The 19,534-nt window shown below is 22.5% G+C and overlaps 1 protein-coding gene across 1 annotated transcript; it reads right to left on the bottom strand.

Annotated features, from left to right (window-relative positions):
* Positions 1–6,628: 6,628 nt before the first annotated feature.
* On the bottom strand, positions 6,629–11,630 carry LOC145836280 (basic phospholipase A2 homolog 1-like). Its single transcript, XM_082944099.1, has 5 exons — positions 11,540–11,630; positions 10,088–10,254; positions 7,949–8,091; positions 7,582–7,673; positions 6,629–6,754 (listed from the first exon to the last, which is right to left on the bottom strand). Exons 1-5 carry the CDS (start codon positions 11,597–11,599, stop codon positions 6,629–6,631), a joined length of 588 nt encoding a protein of 195 aa, XP_082800225.1. The 5' UTR covers positions 11,600–11,630.
* Positions 11,631–19,534: the final 7,904 nt, after the last annotated feature.

Below are 19,534 nucleotides of genomic sequence, written 5' to 3'. Positions count from 1 at the left end.
CGTTAGTGTAAAAACTAAATCGCATAAATCTAAAAAACAACTTCTGTTGTACTTGATAAATTTATACTCAAAGTTTAACGTATTTAATTGCATCGCAAGGTTCTTAAAAAAAAATTGTGTGCAACTAAATACGATATGTTCTAATGTTTAACTAGTTGTAATTTAAAATTTTGTTTATATTTGTTATTTAGTATAACATACTTATTAAGTAAATACTACAAAGTTAATAACAAAAATCGATAGAAAATGAGGAACCTTTTTTAGGTGAGAATATTTTTATTGATATGAATACAGACTTATTAAACATGAAAGCAATGCAATAAGTTAGTTTAGCCATAAGATACAAGTTATTTTTAATTTTTAGATGCTCATTATATGCTATATAACCGTATAAACTTAAACTTAAATATATTTTTTTAAGTTTGAATAACTTAGGCTTTAATCTAGGAGCAGCGTTTTATCATTAAAAATGTTTTCTATTTTTGGTTTCAGCTATGTTTTGCTGATACAACAAAAATACATACAAATTTAAATTTTAATTTAATTTAAATCTAAATTTAAGCATAACTTAACTAATAAGGAAAAGTTAAAAATTACTTTTTTATGTTTGCGATCACAATTGATTAGGACGTTATAATCCAATCGCATATATATTGTGTTTACAATTTGTGAAAGTTTTAATATAAAACTGGTACTTTTTTTATGATTTCTCAAATAACAATAACTTAAATGCAACAGGTTTAATTCAGTATAAAATTATATAAGTTTAAGTATACACATTCATGCTAATTCATATTCAAATTAAATATAAATATATATTCAATATAAGCTATCTTAAGTAGTGTAAATTCTTAATAAAAATATAAGTTTATAAAATATGCATGTTAACAAAAACTTTTCATCAATTTTTTTACGTCAGTAGAAGACTAGTATTTTTAAATTGTTTTAAAAAAACCAAGTTTAGTGAAAAAAAATTGATAAAAACTATAGGATATAAAACATTAAAATTAAAGGGATATTTAAAAATTAAAACTTTAAAAACGTTTATTTTTTAACTTATAATAAAATCATAAATCAATCATTATTTGTATGCAAAAATAGATTAGCAAAGTAGAACTTACTTTGATGCATTTCGTAAGTTAAACTCAATTTGACATAGTATACTAAAGTTATTATTAAAATTACTCTTTAAATAAGTATTAATTTGTTGTTAAAATTTAAAGTAAATGTTTTAAACTTCAAAACAATTACACAATTAGAATATTTTATACAGTATTGTGTACACATAATCACAGTTTTTAAAAATACAATAAATATGTATAGTTTTAAATATAATTTTATTATTGTAATTTTATAGTTTTTGCGCATCATTAATGACCACTCTTTGCGATATCCGAATAATTAAATTATTGAACCTCATCATTAAGGATTAATGATCTTTATACTTACTCAATATTTTTTATAATCGTTTGTGTTATACTGAGTCGAAAGCATTTTAAAATCAATGTAGACAACTTTAATACATTTCTTTTTGAAATATGGAACTATCCATGAATGTAAGCATGTTAATAATTGTATGTATGACGAGCGGTTAGGGACATAGCCAAATTGTTTATCAGATAATAAATTATAGACAAAAAGATAATTAAGAATTTAAAAGATATAATGTGTTCTAAAAGTCGAGAAAAGCCACTAGTTAAAAATGGGTGCACGACTATTCAAACTCGGACAATTCAAATTCCGACAATTCAAATTCTTAATAAAAAATTGAAACTGCTTAAAATAAAAAAGTAATGTATATTTGTCTAAAATAAAAAAATGCATATATAAATCATATAAATACCTACAGACCATTTTTTTCTTTTTGCAAAAAATTAAATATTTTTTGAGATATGGCTTTATTAAAGAAAAAATTAGTTATTTTATATAAAATTTAAAATATCTTAAAAAATATTTAAGATTTTTATAAATAAATAAAGTGGCTTTTAGATATTAATAAGATCTACATAAGCATTTTTTATGTTTTTTCAAATTTATATTACTTTTTTAGATATAGTCCTTTAAACATTTTTTTAAGAATTTGAATTGTCGGAATTTGAGTTGTCCGAATTTGAATTGTCATGTAACCGTTAAAAATATTGAACTACACTTTTTAACGCGTTGTGTTTGTTACGTTTCTTATAGACTTGAATGAAAAAGACGTTGTTCATTGTTTTAGTATTTCAGGTTATTTTATAGAGCGATTGAAATTGATAATAATTATTGATGGAATTGCATATTTTATAAAACAGTGCGGGATGTTTTCTGGGGTTATAATGATTTCATCTTTTAGGTGGTTAATCAAATTTTCATGTCTTCATAAGTTAAAAAATTCTTTGCATTTTTTTCAAATTTTTTTAGCCTTGTTTAAAACTTGGGTGTTTATCATCTTTTCTAACTTCTTTTTGAAAACTTCCGTTAAAAGTGAAGCTAATTTAAAATCTAAGGTTACTGTTTTATCTTTATTATTGTCATATAAAAGGAGAACGGAGTACTTAATTTAAGTTTACGTCACTATAAAACTTTTTTAGTTAGGGGTTTTGTAGAATGTTTATAGTTAATAGAAAAAGTAAGCACATATTGTCATTTTTTACTTGTCTTCATAAGTTAAAAAATTCTTTGCATTTTTTTCAAATTTTTTTAGCCTTGTTTAAAACTTGGGTGTTTATCATCTTTTCTAAGTTCTTTTTGAAAACTTCCGTTATAAGTAAGGCTAATTTAAAATCTAAGATTACTGTTTTATCTTTATTATTGTCATATAAAAGGAGAACGGAGTACTTAATTTAAGTTTACGTCACTATAAAACTTTTTTAGTTAGGGGTTTTGTAGAATGTTTATAGTTAATAGAAAAAATAAGCACATATTGTCATTTTTTACTTACTTTTAAGTGAAGTATGTTTAAGATATTGCCACACTAGTCACTCAAAATGTACATTGAAACTGTTAATTTCAATTTATTTTAATCAAAAAAAAAGAAACTAATGTTTTTGTCAAACAAATTCATCGCGTGAAGAGCTTAAAGTTGTAAGTTAAACCGAAAACATAAAATTATTAATTGTACAAAACTACTGCGAGTTTAATAAAAGAATAAAAACATGTACTTACTAAAATCTCAAACCCATTAACTTTGTTTGTTTTACAACTGAAAGTAAAAAATTATTTTTAAATAATAAAACTGAAAAAAGTATATTTTACAATTGTAAAGTATTAAATTAATATTAATATTTTTTCAAAACTCATACATTACAAAAATGTGAGATTTTTTAACGATTTTACTAGCTTTTTAGATTTTGAAATTTCGTAAACTGAATTTTATTTTGATGCTTAATATTTGACAAGACTATATTTACAATCACTAACTTTAAGTGACTTTAAAATTTACTTTATTTTTAAACAGAAAAAAAGATTATCTAAAATCTTGTTTGTATAAGTATTTTAAGCTTAAACAAACTTTTGTGTGAAGCATATACATGACGTCACGTAGAGCTTTAGTTCGCAAAAACTTCAAACAATTTATTTTAAATATAAGTTATTTCGAGTTTTTTTGAACAGTTTTAAAAGTTTTATTATTTCAATTTATGACATATAAATTGTGATTCTCAAAAAACAAACTCATAGTCTGTGTTTACTAATTATAACGCTAAATAATAACACTAATATATTGAAAATAACATATTTCGGAGTAATAAACTTATAAAAATTTATTTATATGTTTTTGTTATTACCCTTTGTGTTTTACTATAAAGTTTTTTTTTAAACAATATTTCTTCTTAATAGTATATTTCTACAGATTTAAAAAAAAACTATAAAATAGTAGTTTAGACATAAAAATATAAGCTTAAATTTTCTAAAACTTATAGAAAATGCAACAGTTCTAGGTAAAGCACTGAAAATACATAATATATATGTATTGTTTATTGAACGAAAAAAAGCGCCAAAAAGTTTGGTCTAAGGACGTGGTGTACATAGAAACCTTTTAATTAACGAGTCGCTCGCCACAAATATAGCTAGTGTTTAAATATTTGAACTAAATTTTGTAATATAATTAGTTAAAATATTATGCTGAAAACTTTGTAACTTTTTGTTTATGTGTTCCTGTTTTAATACATGTTTTAAAATATGTTAAATCAAAAAAACATATGTTAAAAATTACAGTTGTAGTCTATAATGTCCAAAAAAACGTTTTTAACAAAAAGCTAATTTTACAATGATATTTTTTAGTTAGGTTTATGTAGGTGATTTTAAGTTATTAAAGAATAAACTGTCATTTGTTGAGATATTTTAGTTTTGATTAAAGTTGTTTTGCCTTCATACTTTCGTATTTTATTTATTGCAGTTTTATGTCTTTTAAACAAATAATATATATTTGAACTACCTGTGCAAATCAATTGATTTTAGTTTTAGTTTTTTTTTAATAAAACTAAGCCTATTACGCAAAAATTTAAAAATGGAAATAATAATTTTATAAATAACTGTTCAACAAGAACTCTTAAAGCAAAACGTTAAACCGAAAAAAAATATTTTTTGAAAGTATTCTGTAATAATAATAAGTAACGTTTTTTGAAAGTTTTTGTGTAATTATTTGATACATGTCTGTTAATATTAATGTTCAATACATAAAGTTTTGTTTTTAACCTACCTGGTTTTTCTTTAAATATTTAAAAACTACATAGTACACATAAATAACAACAAATTTTGAATAATTAAAATTTATGAAAAACATCGATCATGATTTAATTGAATTTTTTTTAATAAAAAAAGATAGATTTTGGTAATAAAACTTTTCTTCAATTTTGAATTTTTAGCAATAATTCCATTTTAACTGTTCTCAAAAAACAAAACCTGTTTTGTATAAGTACTTAAATTTCAAACAATGTTTTTATTGCATTTATATAATTAATGTAAAACTATCACTTTACAATGAGATATCAAAACTATTACAAACTTTTAGTTTCAGTATTTTTAGTTGGAGTCTACATGCGGCGGTTTTATCTTAACTATATAAATTTATAATTAAATTTTAACAAGAAATTTAATATTTTTTACATGGTTAAATACCTTTCATTTTTAAAGTCATGTTAATTTACTAGCACAAAATTTTCAAAAACAAGTTGTACAAACAAGTGTGTTGACAAGGAAATTTTACACCAAAGCTCAAAAACTTTTATTTTGTTTTTAATATAAAAATTATAAATCGTTATTCTTTGAATACAAAAACATTTTTCAGAAGTATTTTTTAATTCGCAAAATTAAATGATAGTTTAGAAAACTATTGCAAAATTTACAGTGAAATGACCATAAGTTTTTATAATTGATGCAAAAACTTCACCTATATATTTTTAGACTTATGTTTTACTTTAACTTTCTCATAACAAAATGCAAACTAAAAATAATCTTTTTAAGTTTTAATAAATTATAAGTAAGAGTTACTTATACTCTCATATAATAAAAATTCTTGTAACTGACTAAAAAACCTAGCATTCTTATTTTTTTACTTATTTTTCCAATGAAAGATTTATTAAAAATTCTTTATTTTATTCAAAGCTTAAAATGAAATTTAATAAAGTTCGACTAAATTTTGTGTGTTAATTTTTTTATACGTAAATTAAACCGTGTAGTGGTTATCACGTATTATAAAAAGCAAACATAATGAGGTTAAATGTAGTACTTTTATCAGGGATATACAAAATCAATTAGAAGTTTTAATGTTTAGTAAGATAAAGTGACTTTAAAAGTTCGTTGTTATTAGAGCAAGAATAAAAGTTTCTAGTACTGTTTTCTGCGTTTGTTCTATTGACGTCACAAAAATCATTAACTTATGAAATTTTTGATAAAAAAGTCTATGTAGAGGCGCCTTTTTTAATCATTTTATATAGTTCAAAATACCTATTTTGTAGCTATACTGAGTTACAAAGAGCATTTTAAAATTTGTTATTTTATTAAACTACCTTAGCTTGGTAGTATTTATTTTTAAATAAATTCTAGACAATTTATTTTTTATATAAAGAAAAATTATTTTTTATGAACAGTAAAACAAATTCTACTTTAGGTTGTACTGCATTGTTAAGCACAAATTAAAATATTTTTAGTCGATATAAGCACGTTTAGTTTTTATGACTTTAGAAAGTTTGTTGGTTGATTGATTAAAATTAATGTCTAACACCATGTTAAATACTTTTGTCCAAACTATTTGCCACATAAATTTTAATCGTGTTAAAGCTATTAAAATTTAACAACATTCCACTGTAAAAATACATCTTAAAATGAAACAGAAGTATAAAAGTAGCTTTTATTTGCAAAAATAGTATCATATTGTTAATTCAAATATTAGACGTAAAGTTTTTTGTCGAAAATAATTAATTTATAATTTTTTTATCCAACGAATATCTTCATAAATATTATATAAATTTTTATTTTTTTAGTATCTTATTGAAATAACAATTAAACAAGAAGATTGAGTGTTTAAAAATCTAATGTTAAATATAAAAACATATCAGACACAAAAAATTTTAAACTTAAAGTTAAACAAAAGAAACCAATTATACAGCAAAATATGTCAAAACTATACTTCAACGTGCGAATCTGATGATTATTCAATCGTGCCGTTAGCCCTGGTCAAGAATATTCTTGCGAACATTTCAATCGAATCTTGCAACGGATTTCTGACACATTCCGCACTGTGATCGAGCCTACTGTAGTCCCAATTGTATTCATCCTGAAAATTTTGAAAATATTAAATTATTTTTATTCTATTTAATGTATTTATAAAGGTTTATGTAATCTTCTAGTGTAATCAATTTTCAGTAGTTTTCAGTTAAAATTAAGTAATATCTATCTGATAGATTTATTAACACTATAAAGAAATCGTAGAATATAGCGAAAGTCAAGAGACTAGAAAAACAGAGCAGTTTAAAATAAATATGCTTAAACTAAAACTAAATTTTTATTATAACAAAAAGGTAAATTTAAACATAAACAAATGTATTTACTTGTTTACTGAAATTTTATACAAATTGTAGTTGTAGTTGTTGACATTAATTAAGTTGCTGCTATATGAGATAATTTTGTTAAATATGCATTCAATTTATAAATAAAATTTTTTAAAAAGATAAACGATATAATTCGATTATTTTTTATTTAAACTTTAGCCAGTTAACAACCGAACTTATTATTTTAATTGTTAGTATTTAGTTATACCTCTTAACAACCTCGTTAAATTTCCACCAGTAACTTTACCTTGATTTTTTTTTTAATTTTACAAGTCTCTTCAAATACTTGACAAAATAATATTTAATTTTTGTTTTTTAGATTTTAACATACTTCTTTTAAATAAACTGTTTGAAAGTTTTTTTTTTATTACTATTGCACTTTCTTTTAGTCTAAAAAGTTACAAATTTCATTTCTGTAGTAATTGAAGTACTGGCGACCTTATACCGCATTGGTGGCACTCATTTATGAAACAACTTTCTAAAATGTTAACTGTTTGTTAATAATTGATAGTAATATCATTTATGCTTTTTATATTAAACAATTAATTATTACCTGATGTGTGTGGAAGCACTTGGCAATGTTGGCATCGCATTGACAAATTTCCTGTTGAATTTTCGAGTCTTCTTCAACAATACCAAGTACACCTTGGTAAAAAATTGTATTGTTAGAGTTGTAAGAAATTTCGTTTACTGTTCGTAGAGTTTTGCAAAATATTATTTTAAGCGTTCATAATATTTCAACTTAATATTTTGTTGTAACAACACTTTTAAGGTTTAAAAAAGTACTGTGTTTTAGTTCGTTTTTACCATAACAAATTGATTTAGACTAAAGACTTATAAATGTTTGTTGTGAGCAATTACAATTTTTGTATTTGATTTACTTACTTTATTGTTTTAAAAAATAAAAACATAATTTTTACTTGGTGGCTCAGGACAGACGATTTCCTTGGCTTCATAATCGCACTCATATTCGTAAGTTTTCAAATACATATTAAAGAAGTAGTCAGTGACGTTGTACTTGTCATGAACTATTTCGTAACAATCATCGTGCAATTTGCAGCAACTAAAAGTAAAATTTAGTTTGTTGAACATTTTTATATAAAATACACTTCTTGTATAATTGATATTTATATAATATTTGTGTTTTATTTGGTAGTAATAGATGTAAACACTGTTTATATTATTAGTACTATCAGAAATAATTTATCCAGATTTTATTTTAACTTATTAGTGATACATCTTATCGACAAATTAGGATCATTTAAACATTAAAGTTCGAAAACTTATGATTTTGTTTCAAAAATCGTACACTCTACTTAATTGAAAACAACTAAATACAACCCATTGCAAAAATTACTAGAAACAGTTTTAAATAAAATTTAATTTTTTAAGTTTTAAAAAGTAATCATTTAAATGCTACAATACTTGTAATTGTTTAAGCATCAAACCTTATGTTAATCATAAGTTAATATAATTAAAAGTAAATGCTTTAGGTGAAAGTAATTACTATTTTCTCAGAAAGAGTTTATGCGAACCATTTCACATAAAAAATTGTGTTTAAACGTTATAAAACGATTTGTCAACGATGTATTTTGTCTAAACATCTAAAAGTATCATTTAGTTGAAAAAATAATGTTTACATTTGTAATAAAAAAATACTCTAAATTAAGGATCAGTTTTGTTATGTGCAGTTTTTAAGAGTTTAAACAACAAGCATTTTTTTTCTTTTTTAAGTTTATAGAGTTGAAGCGGAAATACAAACTATTATGACGTAATTTTAGAACTGCTGTTAAGTTATAACTGCGGAGACAGTGTTTGCATAATATAATAAGTAGTATTACTTGTTTTAAGAAATTCAATCTATTTTAAAAACTCAAATGAAGTTTTTGTAGAAAATCAAACTATTTACCAAAAAAGCAAATTAAACATTTTAAGTCAAAAATTTATTAACAGTCATTTTAAAAGTGTATAAAAAAGGTTTAAAATATATTTCAGATTTTATACTCGGAAAATCCATATACAACTTATACCACACACATTATATTACATTTAACAATTTAGTTCTAATAATACTTTACATTTGCACTAAGCTTTAGATAATCAAGTTATATTTTAAAATAAATAGCATTTGACTTTTATACGCTACATATATCAATAAAAAGTACCATTATAATGTTTAAATAACAAAATAAAACTTATCAACTTGGAATGTCCCAACTTAATTTAACAAATATTGTTTCAATTAACACAGGCATATCTAATACAAAGTTTTCATTCTATCAATTAAATTTTTAGTTAAACTGCTTGTTTATTCAATAATCTGTTGCTTTTCAATTTATTTGGTTTAAACATCATTTTTGACTTTAAATTTAGTTTTCTATACTAAAATGTTAATTTTAAAATAACAGTGAAGCAAAGTTAACAAAATGATTAACACATTTCCGGTCAAAAAATTTTATGTCAAAAATCGGCTAAAAGCTATATTTAACTTGAGTTTTTTTATGCAAAAGACTTTGACAATTAATTATTATTTAAGTTGTTAGTATTAAATTCATACTGTTTTACGAAAACAACGTTAAACCAAATAAAATAGTCGAAACTTATTGTTTTTTTTTTACTTCTTGATTATTTTTTTATCTTTGAGCGGGACGAAAGCGATTACAGAATTTTTAAATTTAAATACAACATCATTTACAACTAAACAATGAATTTTTAAAGGGATGTTTATATAAAAGTAATTATATAACCTGTTAATTATAATCGGCAATAAATAAAAGTATGAATATTTGTGTATAAAGTGAGTAAATCTAGTTAGTCAAGGATAACCAATTTCTTCTATTTACAAAATTACCCAGTTAAAACCAATTATATGAAAAATATAAGCTTGTTACTATATTACTGTAACTTTATGAAACAAGCTGCTAGTAACTTTTAACCAGTAATAAAATAAAATTATAATGACTAAAAAATACAACTAACCTATGAAAACCTTAAACGTGAAAGCAATTTTGCACCAATTCATTAAAAAAAGATTATTTCACAATAACATTTAATCAAACTTGTCAAGGTTGTCTTTAGGCTGTCCACCAGTTATAACACCGCAGAAGCATCCGTAATTGCTGTACTTTGCAATCGCTTTGAACGGGAAAAACTGCTGCTTCCATCCGTGCGTGCAGTAAACCATGTTTCCCAGTTGAACTAAATCCCTCTTCCTACGCAGTGTGTCCTGTTGATCCAATGTATTTGTTCGTAAAAATATATTTAAACGTGTTTTTTAATTTGATTTATGAAAGTAAGTATAAAGTTTTTATTAAAAAAATGAGAATGTTTTTGTGTTTGATTAAAAAATTAAATTGCATCTCTAATAAATTTAGTTTATTATCTTAATCCGATTTAATTGTGCTTATTAAAACTAAATTATTAGTTTTATGGTTTACGAAAATTATTTAATTTGATTTTTAATCAATTACCCAAGTAAAGCATTTATAGCTTCTTAACTAGCTGTACATTATTAAAATATTATTTGCATAGCTTTTTAAATATATGTTGCTAAATATTTTCTTTAATATAGTTATAAGAGTAATTTTTTGTTTTTACGTAGTTATCTTTATTTTATAATTAATATTAAATACTTTATATATATTCGATTAATGATTTCAATTTTAGAATAATTAATACCTTATACATGTTTTACCAATTAATTTATAAAAATACTGTTTACGGATAAAAAACTTTAAATGTTTAATATTTTCTCATACTAATTCAAAACATGTTATTTATTTAATAAAGGTTTTGCTATTTGATAAATACTAAACTTAAATTTAATATTATTTTCTTTTACAAATAAGTGTAACTAATCATTTTTAACTTTGTACTAAACGTACATTTTACTAAATACTTTTATGGAACCTTTTTGTGTTAATATTACTTTTATTTCCGTTTTACGTGATGAACACATTAAGATTCGTTTCGTCATTATCAAGAATAGAAAAATTACAACACCTTTAACTTGCTAGTTTTTATTTTTTATTTTTTACTTAAGATGATTTTATAATATTTGTGCTTTATTTTAACGGTTGCTTAAAAACTTTGTTTAAACCTATTTAGAATAACTAAGTTCAAAAAGTACACACTTTTAAAAATTTAGCTTTTCAAAAGCTTTAAATAACAGTTATACTTATGTTTAAATTAAATACTTTGTACACCGCATACTTTGTGCTTTACTCTTTAACGTTGTTTTATAACTCATTTTAGGATACCAAAATACTTTAAGTATCTTAATTAATTGAAACTTTTTGTTAACAATCTTATTGCAAACATTTTCTTAGTGGAAATTATAAGTTAAACGTTATAGAGCATAAATAAAACTTCGACGCCCTTTGAAAAAAGCATTAGCATTAAAGTCTAGCACTGTTTAAAACTAAATGTATATTACAAAAGAAGTCAGTACAATTTTACCGAGTTACTTTAGACAACACAGAATAACTACAAAAGTAGAAACAAAAACTTACTGCATCAACTGCAAGTATGAAAATAATGACTAGAATCACTTGTAATGTTCCTCTTGTCATTTTGAAAGATTCTCTGTACAGCTAATAATCTATAATGATTAAATTTAGTTACAAGCATTTTTTTATTAGTATGTTATTAGTAAAGTTTAGACTTAAATGACATCGGTATGGTTCGTTTTAGCGCAGAATAAAAGCAAAACATGAAATATCAGTAAAATGAAAGATAACTAAAACTTTTTAGTGTATATTGAAAATATTAAAAAAAGTAAAAATACATGATATTAATACGATAGTACAGATTTAAGACATTTTTTCTTATTTATGCAAAAAGTACTTTCATATTTTCACTAAAAGTAAGTTTGTAATAAAAAATTTATTTTACCTAAAAGAAATTTTTAAAATTAGACTTAAGCAAAATATAAACTATTATTACATAAATAATTAATTAGTAGAGTAAAAAAAACTCATAGAGGCTACTTCAACATATAACAAGACTTTACATGAATACAAAAAAAAAACTTTTCACTTAAATAATAGTTTCAAGCTAACATAAACTCAATTTTGTAGAACTAAAAATATTACACTTTATAAAAACTATAAAACCAAATGTTTATAACAAAAAAAATAAAAAATAAAGAAGCTAATTACAAACATGTGTTACAATGAACTAGTATTATAAAAGTTGTTCTGTTACTTAAACAGGAAGTAAACCGATGATTTCATATACAAAAGATAAATCTGTGCTGACTTTTGTAAAACAAATGCATGGTTTTTTATTAACATAATAATACAGAATATATTTATGAGCCGAAATAGTTTTTAATTAAATAAAAGTAATTTTCAAATTATTGAAAAATACATTGTCCTTGCTTAAAAAACTTTTAGAATTTACGTGATGAAAAGAATATTTTTTGAATTATATGTTTTTTAATTAATTAACTAAGCAATAATTAATAATTTCATACTTCGATTAATATAGTATAATCTTTTTACAAGAAATAAGTATTGCAGTTATGCTTTGTTGTTAATAAGGAATAATGATAATAAATAAGTTACAATTTATGATTTATTCGGTTGGATTGACATATGATTTAAAATAAATATGCTAGTAGTAATTATACTTGTTAAAGTTTAAATTTAATACAGATGAAAACTAAAACAAATGTAGAAAAAAGTTAAATAAAACCTTTAATAATGAATTAGATATAAAATATCAATTTAGGTAGTGTGATTAATGATAGTAAGTAATAAAAAGAAGTTAGTAAGTTAGTATACAATTGTATATCAACATTAACTTTGATTAAATTGAAAAAAAAAAACAAACAATATAATGTGAATATTGATCAAGTTAAATCAAATAATAACGTGATATTATACCGTTTTTATCTGTCTTATAAGGAAATAAGTATTAATTTTTACTTGTCATTATTTAGGTTTTTTATTATTTAAAAGAAATTTTTATTTCTTTTTGTATTTTATGTATTAAAAGTCAAAAATAGTTTTGATATTTGCATAACAATCCCTAGTTTTAGTTAGTTTAATCATTAAATATATATTCTCATCAAACAAAACTTGAATTCTTTACATATGTGTCATAAAAAAAGTAATTTTAATAATTCAGCCAATTACATTGGCTTCCAAGGTTATAAATGCAGAAGTATGAACAATATACTGTTTACTTAATTGTTAAGTTGAGTTATGATTTATAAGTTTAATTGTAATTAAAACTTGCGAGGAAAATCTTCATGACGTCACGAGCAACATAAAAATACAAACTCTAAAAAACAAAAACATCGCAAAAAATAAGTTAACAAAAAAACAGTTAAAAGTTGGGAATGTTGAAAAAATTTCAAAAGTTTTATATTTTTAAAGAAGTGATCTACCGGATCCCAAGATGCGAATCCAGCCTGTTCCAGCCTTTTTAAGATTAAAATCCGGATAAGGTTAAAAAAATATTTGATCATAAAAGGTGTTTTTATTTTTATATTAAATTTAGAAATTAGTTTTACCCAGCTTTTTATTTTTGAACTGCTTTGTTACAATTATCACTTGTACTTCAACAATTTTTTTTTTGATTATTTGCATAACTGCATTTTTTATATAAAATTAAATAACACTAGAGGTAGTTTAATTCGCTTGTTCCCGCTAGGACGTTATCACGCGTCATTTCAGGTGTTTGAATTTTTTGTTGATTCGTAACTTTTTCGAACGAGCTACGTCCCTGGATTCAATTAACTCCCTGATGATTTCGTGATATGCGACTATCTAAATGCAACAAGTTTCATGTGTAACTTTGAACTTGAAATAAGAATAAGAAAATTACATCGTAACACAAAAATCATAAACATAATTAACTGTACAACTTTTGGAATTTTTGTAGTAATTTTTTAAATCCTGCATTTAAAATAGTTAATAGAAACAATATTAAACTACTCAAAATTTTTAACATAAAATTGTATTATTTTACTTTTGAATAAAAAGCTACACATTTTATTAGAATCACTTTTGAAATGCATAGCTTTTTGATAACGAAATCTAAATGAGCTAAATTTATATAAGTTGAATGTATTTAATTAGTTTAATTTTCGATACTAAAAGTGCTAAAGAATACATTTTTTTGAAAAGTATCTCTCTGGAGTGCGTAACTAAGTACGAATGAGTACTAAAAGCTAAGAAAGAAAGGCATATTTATTTTTGAATAAAAAGCTGATTCTTTTTTTTTTTGGCAGATTTGCAGAACCGTACCAAGCTACGTCCCTGAATGCATCGTAAAATTTTGAAACATATAACTTTGCAAATTATTAAACTACTTTGTAAATATTTAATTAAAATAATATCTATGTATAAGTAACTAAAATCGAAATGAACTAAACAGGTTTTTAAAACGAAAACATCGAAACTTCGTCAGCATATTTCAAATACACCTTAAAAGTACAAACACACTTTATAGGTAGAGTAACAGTTTAATTTTAAGACACTTTGAGTGACTTTAAAAGTTTTCGTCAAAGACGAACGGTAATTTAAATAACAAAACTGGTTTATTATTATTTATTGTTTATGTATAAACTAGTAGAACATTTTTGCGAGAATAGTTTACATGACGTCACGCAGTGATTAAAAGAAACTTTAGCTTTTTGGTTTAATCTTACTAAAATAATCGTAATTGTTGTTAGATAACTCAAATTTTAAATTCTTATAACATTAATCTTTGTAATTTTTGATAAAAAGATACCCCAAATTAGCTAAAACTACCAAAAAAATTTAGTAATTTACTTAAAAATAACTATTTGTTGTTGAGAGTTTACTAATATGATTCTTACTGTAATCAAATTTAAAGTTGAAGTTTAAAAGTTAAAATTCATAAAATCACTAGAAATTAAATTATTTTCTTTTTTTAATAAAAAGTATTAAACAAATATAATAATTTAAAGTTTGGTTATTTTGGACTACACTATTTTTTAACTTAAATTAAATGCGTTCGTACTTCTGCAATTTTGTCGCATTTTGTTCCTCATGTTTAAGTTGGCATAATAAATGTTCAAAGAAACTAAATTTGTTTAGCTAACACAATAAATTCCATAAAAAATTTTCTTATTTTAAAAATTTAATAACATTTGTTGTAAGTGACGAAACCTGATAAAACTCACTTTAGTTTTTTTAATATTAATTTAAAGGTCGTTTATAAAACACTCTAATTTTAATTTGATGTTTTCGAACAATCGTAGCTTCTTTTTTAGTTGTTATTGCTTCGAAGTTATAATTCTAATTTTTTACAGTTTTCACTAAAATTTTGATCCATTAATTACTTTTTAACTGTAGTTTTATATTTTATTAATCAATTTTCTTAAATTAATAAATGCATTTAACTTTTTTTTTTGTCAGTAAAAGATAAATGTTTAAAAAAACTCAGTTGTTTTATCAAAGATTTTTGCAAGAAAATTACAAGTTAAAATATTCGTTGCTAAAAGTAATTTTAAATTTAAAAAAAACTAAATGTTTAAATTTAAAAAACAAATGTTTTAAATTACAAAATATTTAAATTTTAAAAATATACTACAATTGTATTCCTGACTAACAGTTTAAAAGCTTTTAATAAGTATAAATTTATAGTCAAATTTAATGACTTAAAAAGTTTTTCAACAGTATTGAAAACTACGTTAAACAATTATTAAGAAAATGACTTTAAATATATATTTCAATTAGAAGCGAAATTTAGCGAAAATGATTCTGTTATGTCATACGGTGACTTAAAAAAAAAATTAAACTCTAAATTAAAAAATAATAATTTGCTTATTGTTGTGGTTTTGGAGTATTTGAATATTGTTGTTATGGTTAAAGAGATCGCACATAAACGTTATATTAGATATTTTTTGTTTAAGTTAATCTAATAACTATAATTTGTTGCCGTTAAGTTGACCTAATTCAAGTTGACTCTTTTGTATATTAAAACATAAATATTTAGAATTTTGTTTGGTTAGATTAAACAACCAAATTTAATTGAATACTTTAAGTAAAAGGTTTTAGCTATGCAATTGTTGTGTATAGCATTAATATTATTAAAATTTTACATAGAACCTTGTTTTACTTTATATACGTATTTATCATATAAAGATTATTAGCATATAAAGATATCAAAGCAAGGTTAATATTTACTAAAAAATGTTTTTAACATTTAACTATTTTTAACTTTGATATTTCAATTTGCGTCGCACATTTACTAATTACGTCTTAACAGTTTTTTTAAAATATCTGCTACTTTAAATTTGCAATCCTCAATTTTACTTAAATATATTTTTTGTTATCTTTTGTTATACTGAATATTTATTTTTGCAACTCAAATATGTAATCAAGTTAGCTGACACTTACTTCAATAACACAAATTATTGTTGTTCAAACTAGTAAATAGAATTATTGTTATAAAAACTGTCGCATCTAATTGCAAGAATGTAACTGTGTCGGAAATTATACAGTAATTTATAAAAAAATTATAATTTTTATTTTCCGTTTGCGTAAATAGTCGTAGCTTTATTAAACGTTAACTATTTTGAATTTAAGAATACTTAATTTAAATTAAATTGTATTGATTTTTCATAATAAATATTAAATTTAAGTTAGAAAGTTTGTTGTCTAAAGTTTTGTTTACTTTTTAATGTAATTCATCAAAATATTTTTTATAAATTCAATACATTAAATACAACCTTGTTCTGTGAACATCGAATTACACCTAAAATAAAACTTGATGACGACATAAGAATGTTGATTTAAAGAAATAATATTTTTAGCCAATTTTTTAAATCAGTTTATCTATTGATTGAAAAGTGCTCGTGTTTAACTTCTCACCTTAAATGCGACAACTAAATCTGATTCAACGTAATATAAACTCACTAGGAGTGCTAGTGCTCAAACAAAAATTAAGTTTAGTGTATCGTATAAAATAATAAACATTTTTCGGGTAACGAATACCAACAAACAAAGTGCAGTACTTTAAATAACAATAATAATTAATTTAGTAATTGAACTGAAAGTAGATTGCATTATCTTAAAATAAAAACATTTCATTGCAAACATTTATACTACACAAGAAAAAATTACTTATAAACTAATTTAAAAATTTTTATTTATAATATTATGTTATAAAACTTGAAAATCTAAGTAAAGTGTTTGTTAACTAATTTGTCAATAAATAAGCTGTTGTACATTAAATTGTCTTATTTTTTACTGTAATTTCTATAATTACGTTTGAAGTATTTTGTTAAGGTATAAAGTATTCAGATAACTTAAATTTTTTAAAATAAAATGTTTACTTTTAAACTCATTTTATTATAACATTTTCTAAACATCGTTTCCTATATAGCACAATTTGACAGTAATTTATTTCGAATGAAAAACAAAACAAAGGTTATAAGTGTTTAAACTTTTTACTGTGTTGTTTCTTTATAGAGTTACTTTGAGTAACTTTAAAAGTTTATACAGATTGTACCAATAACTACCTCATTTATATTTCTAAGGTTTGTGTTTATTAAAGTATTTCAAATTGAAACGAAGGCTTGTGGTGTTGTTTTGCTGACGTCACGAGGAAACTTATGTTAATAAATAATCAGTTATATTAAAACAGTTATAATAAACAAAACTAAAAGTTATCAGTTAAAGTTTAAGCATTTAATTTTTTTTTTAAACATTTTAAGTTGCTAACACAAAACTGAAATGTGCTATAAGTTTTAAATTGATTAATTCATTTTACTTTAAAATCAACTAAAAGTTAAATATCTAAACAAAAAATGTTTAAAACAAATGCAAAAAAAGCTTCATAAAAATTAGAACTTGCGCATTTTAGCTCGTTTGAAAAGTTTTACTTCTACTCATTTTTTGGTTATTTTCGATGTAATTTGCAGTTTTGCTGAGCGCTATAAATTATTAAAAAACAAGTTTAAGTTTTTTGTATTTATAATATGTGTTACTGCTAAAATTAATAGATAATGTTTTTATAATCTAGACACTAACTAAATTGTCGACTTTGTTTTAATTAATCGTTTTTTAATTACACATACTTAAGGTAAATATAATTCTGAAAAAACTTAATTTTGAATCAAAAAACTATTTTACTTTAAGATCACAAAACTTATAGTTTATGTATCAAAGTTATTTCTTACAGTTTGTTTAGCCAAGTATTAGCATAAAGTTGCAACAAATTAGCTTTTTCTAAAAGTAACTGCTGCAATTGCTATGGTTTATTGAATGTTACAAATAAAAACTGATTCTGAACTTTTGAAGTTTAAAAAAATCTCACTATTTATTTAGTTATCTAATTAAAAACTTAAATTTTTTGATTATTTAAATCAGATTTAAGCTAAAATTTATAATTTATTATCCACTTATAAAATTATCTGTTTAATTTAGTTTAATATTTTTATCCTATACTTTGATTATATAACAAAATATTCCTTTATAGCAAAGCTTTTTTTAATTCAAAACTTGTTTATTTTTCATAATATCTACACTTTTTAACCATATTTTATTAATAATACATATCTATCCCAATGTAATCGTATTTTTGCTATTAAAGTTTAACTCTTAATAAAAAAATATTGTACTTGTTTTAAGTTTTTGTTACATAGTTTCTTATATTGTTTTCAAATTTCTATAACAGTTTTAAAGTTTTCGTTTATATTTATGTAAATGTATATATTTTTATAAAAACATATAAAATCTTCAAACTATTCAGGGCGGTTAAGCTGTTTAATTTGTTCATTAATCACACAAACGTAATTCATTTTATAGTACTATAAAAATTAAAAATGTTTTAAATAAAATGTTTAAAAACCTTTTACGTTTATCGGGTTTTCTATAACTATAAAGGAATATAAACTTCAAAGTTTAGATTTTTTTTTAAATAATTGTTAGTTTTAGTAACAAATATTTTACAACTACATTGCTAATGTTAAAACTTGATACAGAATTGTAAGCCTAAAATAATTAAACATTTATGTTTTTATAGATATGAACAAACAAACCTAAGTAGAAACATAAGCTTTTTTCTAAACAGAAGCTATTGATACTCCTAATGGCTAGTATTTAAGGTATTAGTAGGCTTGTTAAAAATATTTTAAAAACTAAAAAAACATAATTTTAAATATTTTTTAAAGAAAAAGCAGTGATATTATTTATTGATAAATTATAAAACATGCTAGTTTATATAACTATATTTTACAATAAATTTATAAGTTGTATAAAACATTAATACTTTTTAAACTGAAAAATTTCTCAACGACAATATAAATTCAAATTAAAGATGATACTTATGTAAGTTGGTCATACATTAATTTCATTGTATAATCATAAATTTACGACAAATTATTTTTTTAACTGTAAGTATAACTTTATGTTGTAACTCGAAAGCAAATTACATATAGTCAGTATATAAAAACATTCAAATTCTTCTTTTCATCTCCCACCTCTAATCAAAGCATAGTTGTTGAACTGTAATTCAACATTTTC

This window comes from Thalia democratica, chromosome 5, assembly GCF_965202585.1.
Source record: "Thalia democratica chromosome 5, ktThaDemo2.hap1.1, whole genome shotgun sequence".
Lineage (NCBI taxonomy): Eukaryota > Metazoa > Chordata > Thaliacea > Salpida > Salpidae > Thalia > Thalia democratica.
The sequence above is the reverse complement of the archived record's forward strand: the minus strand, read 5'-3'. Positions and strand labels throughout refer to the sequence as shown.

What these genes read in the sequence shown, in the direction of transcription:
- LOC145836280 (XM_082944099.1), bottom strand. Translation starts at nt 11,599, where the DNA reads ATGACAAGAGGAACATTACAAGTGATTCTAGTCATTATTTTCATACTT. An exon ending in TCATACTTGCAGTTGATGCA is followed by an intron (nt 10,255 to 11,539) that starts GTAAGTTTTTGT and finishes TTGGATCAACAG; the next exon opens with GACACACTGCGTAGGAAGAG. An exon ending in AGTGCTTCCACACACATCAG is followed by an intron (nt 6,755 to 7,581) that starts GTAATAATTAAT and finishes CAAAATTTTCAG; the next exon opens with GATGAATACAATTGGGACTA.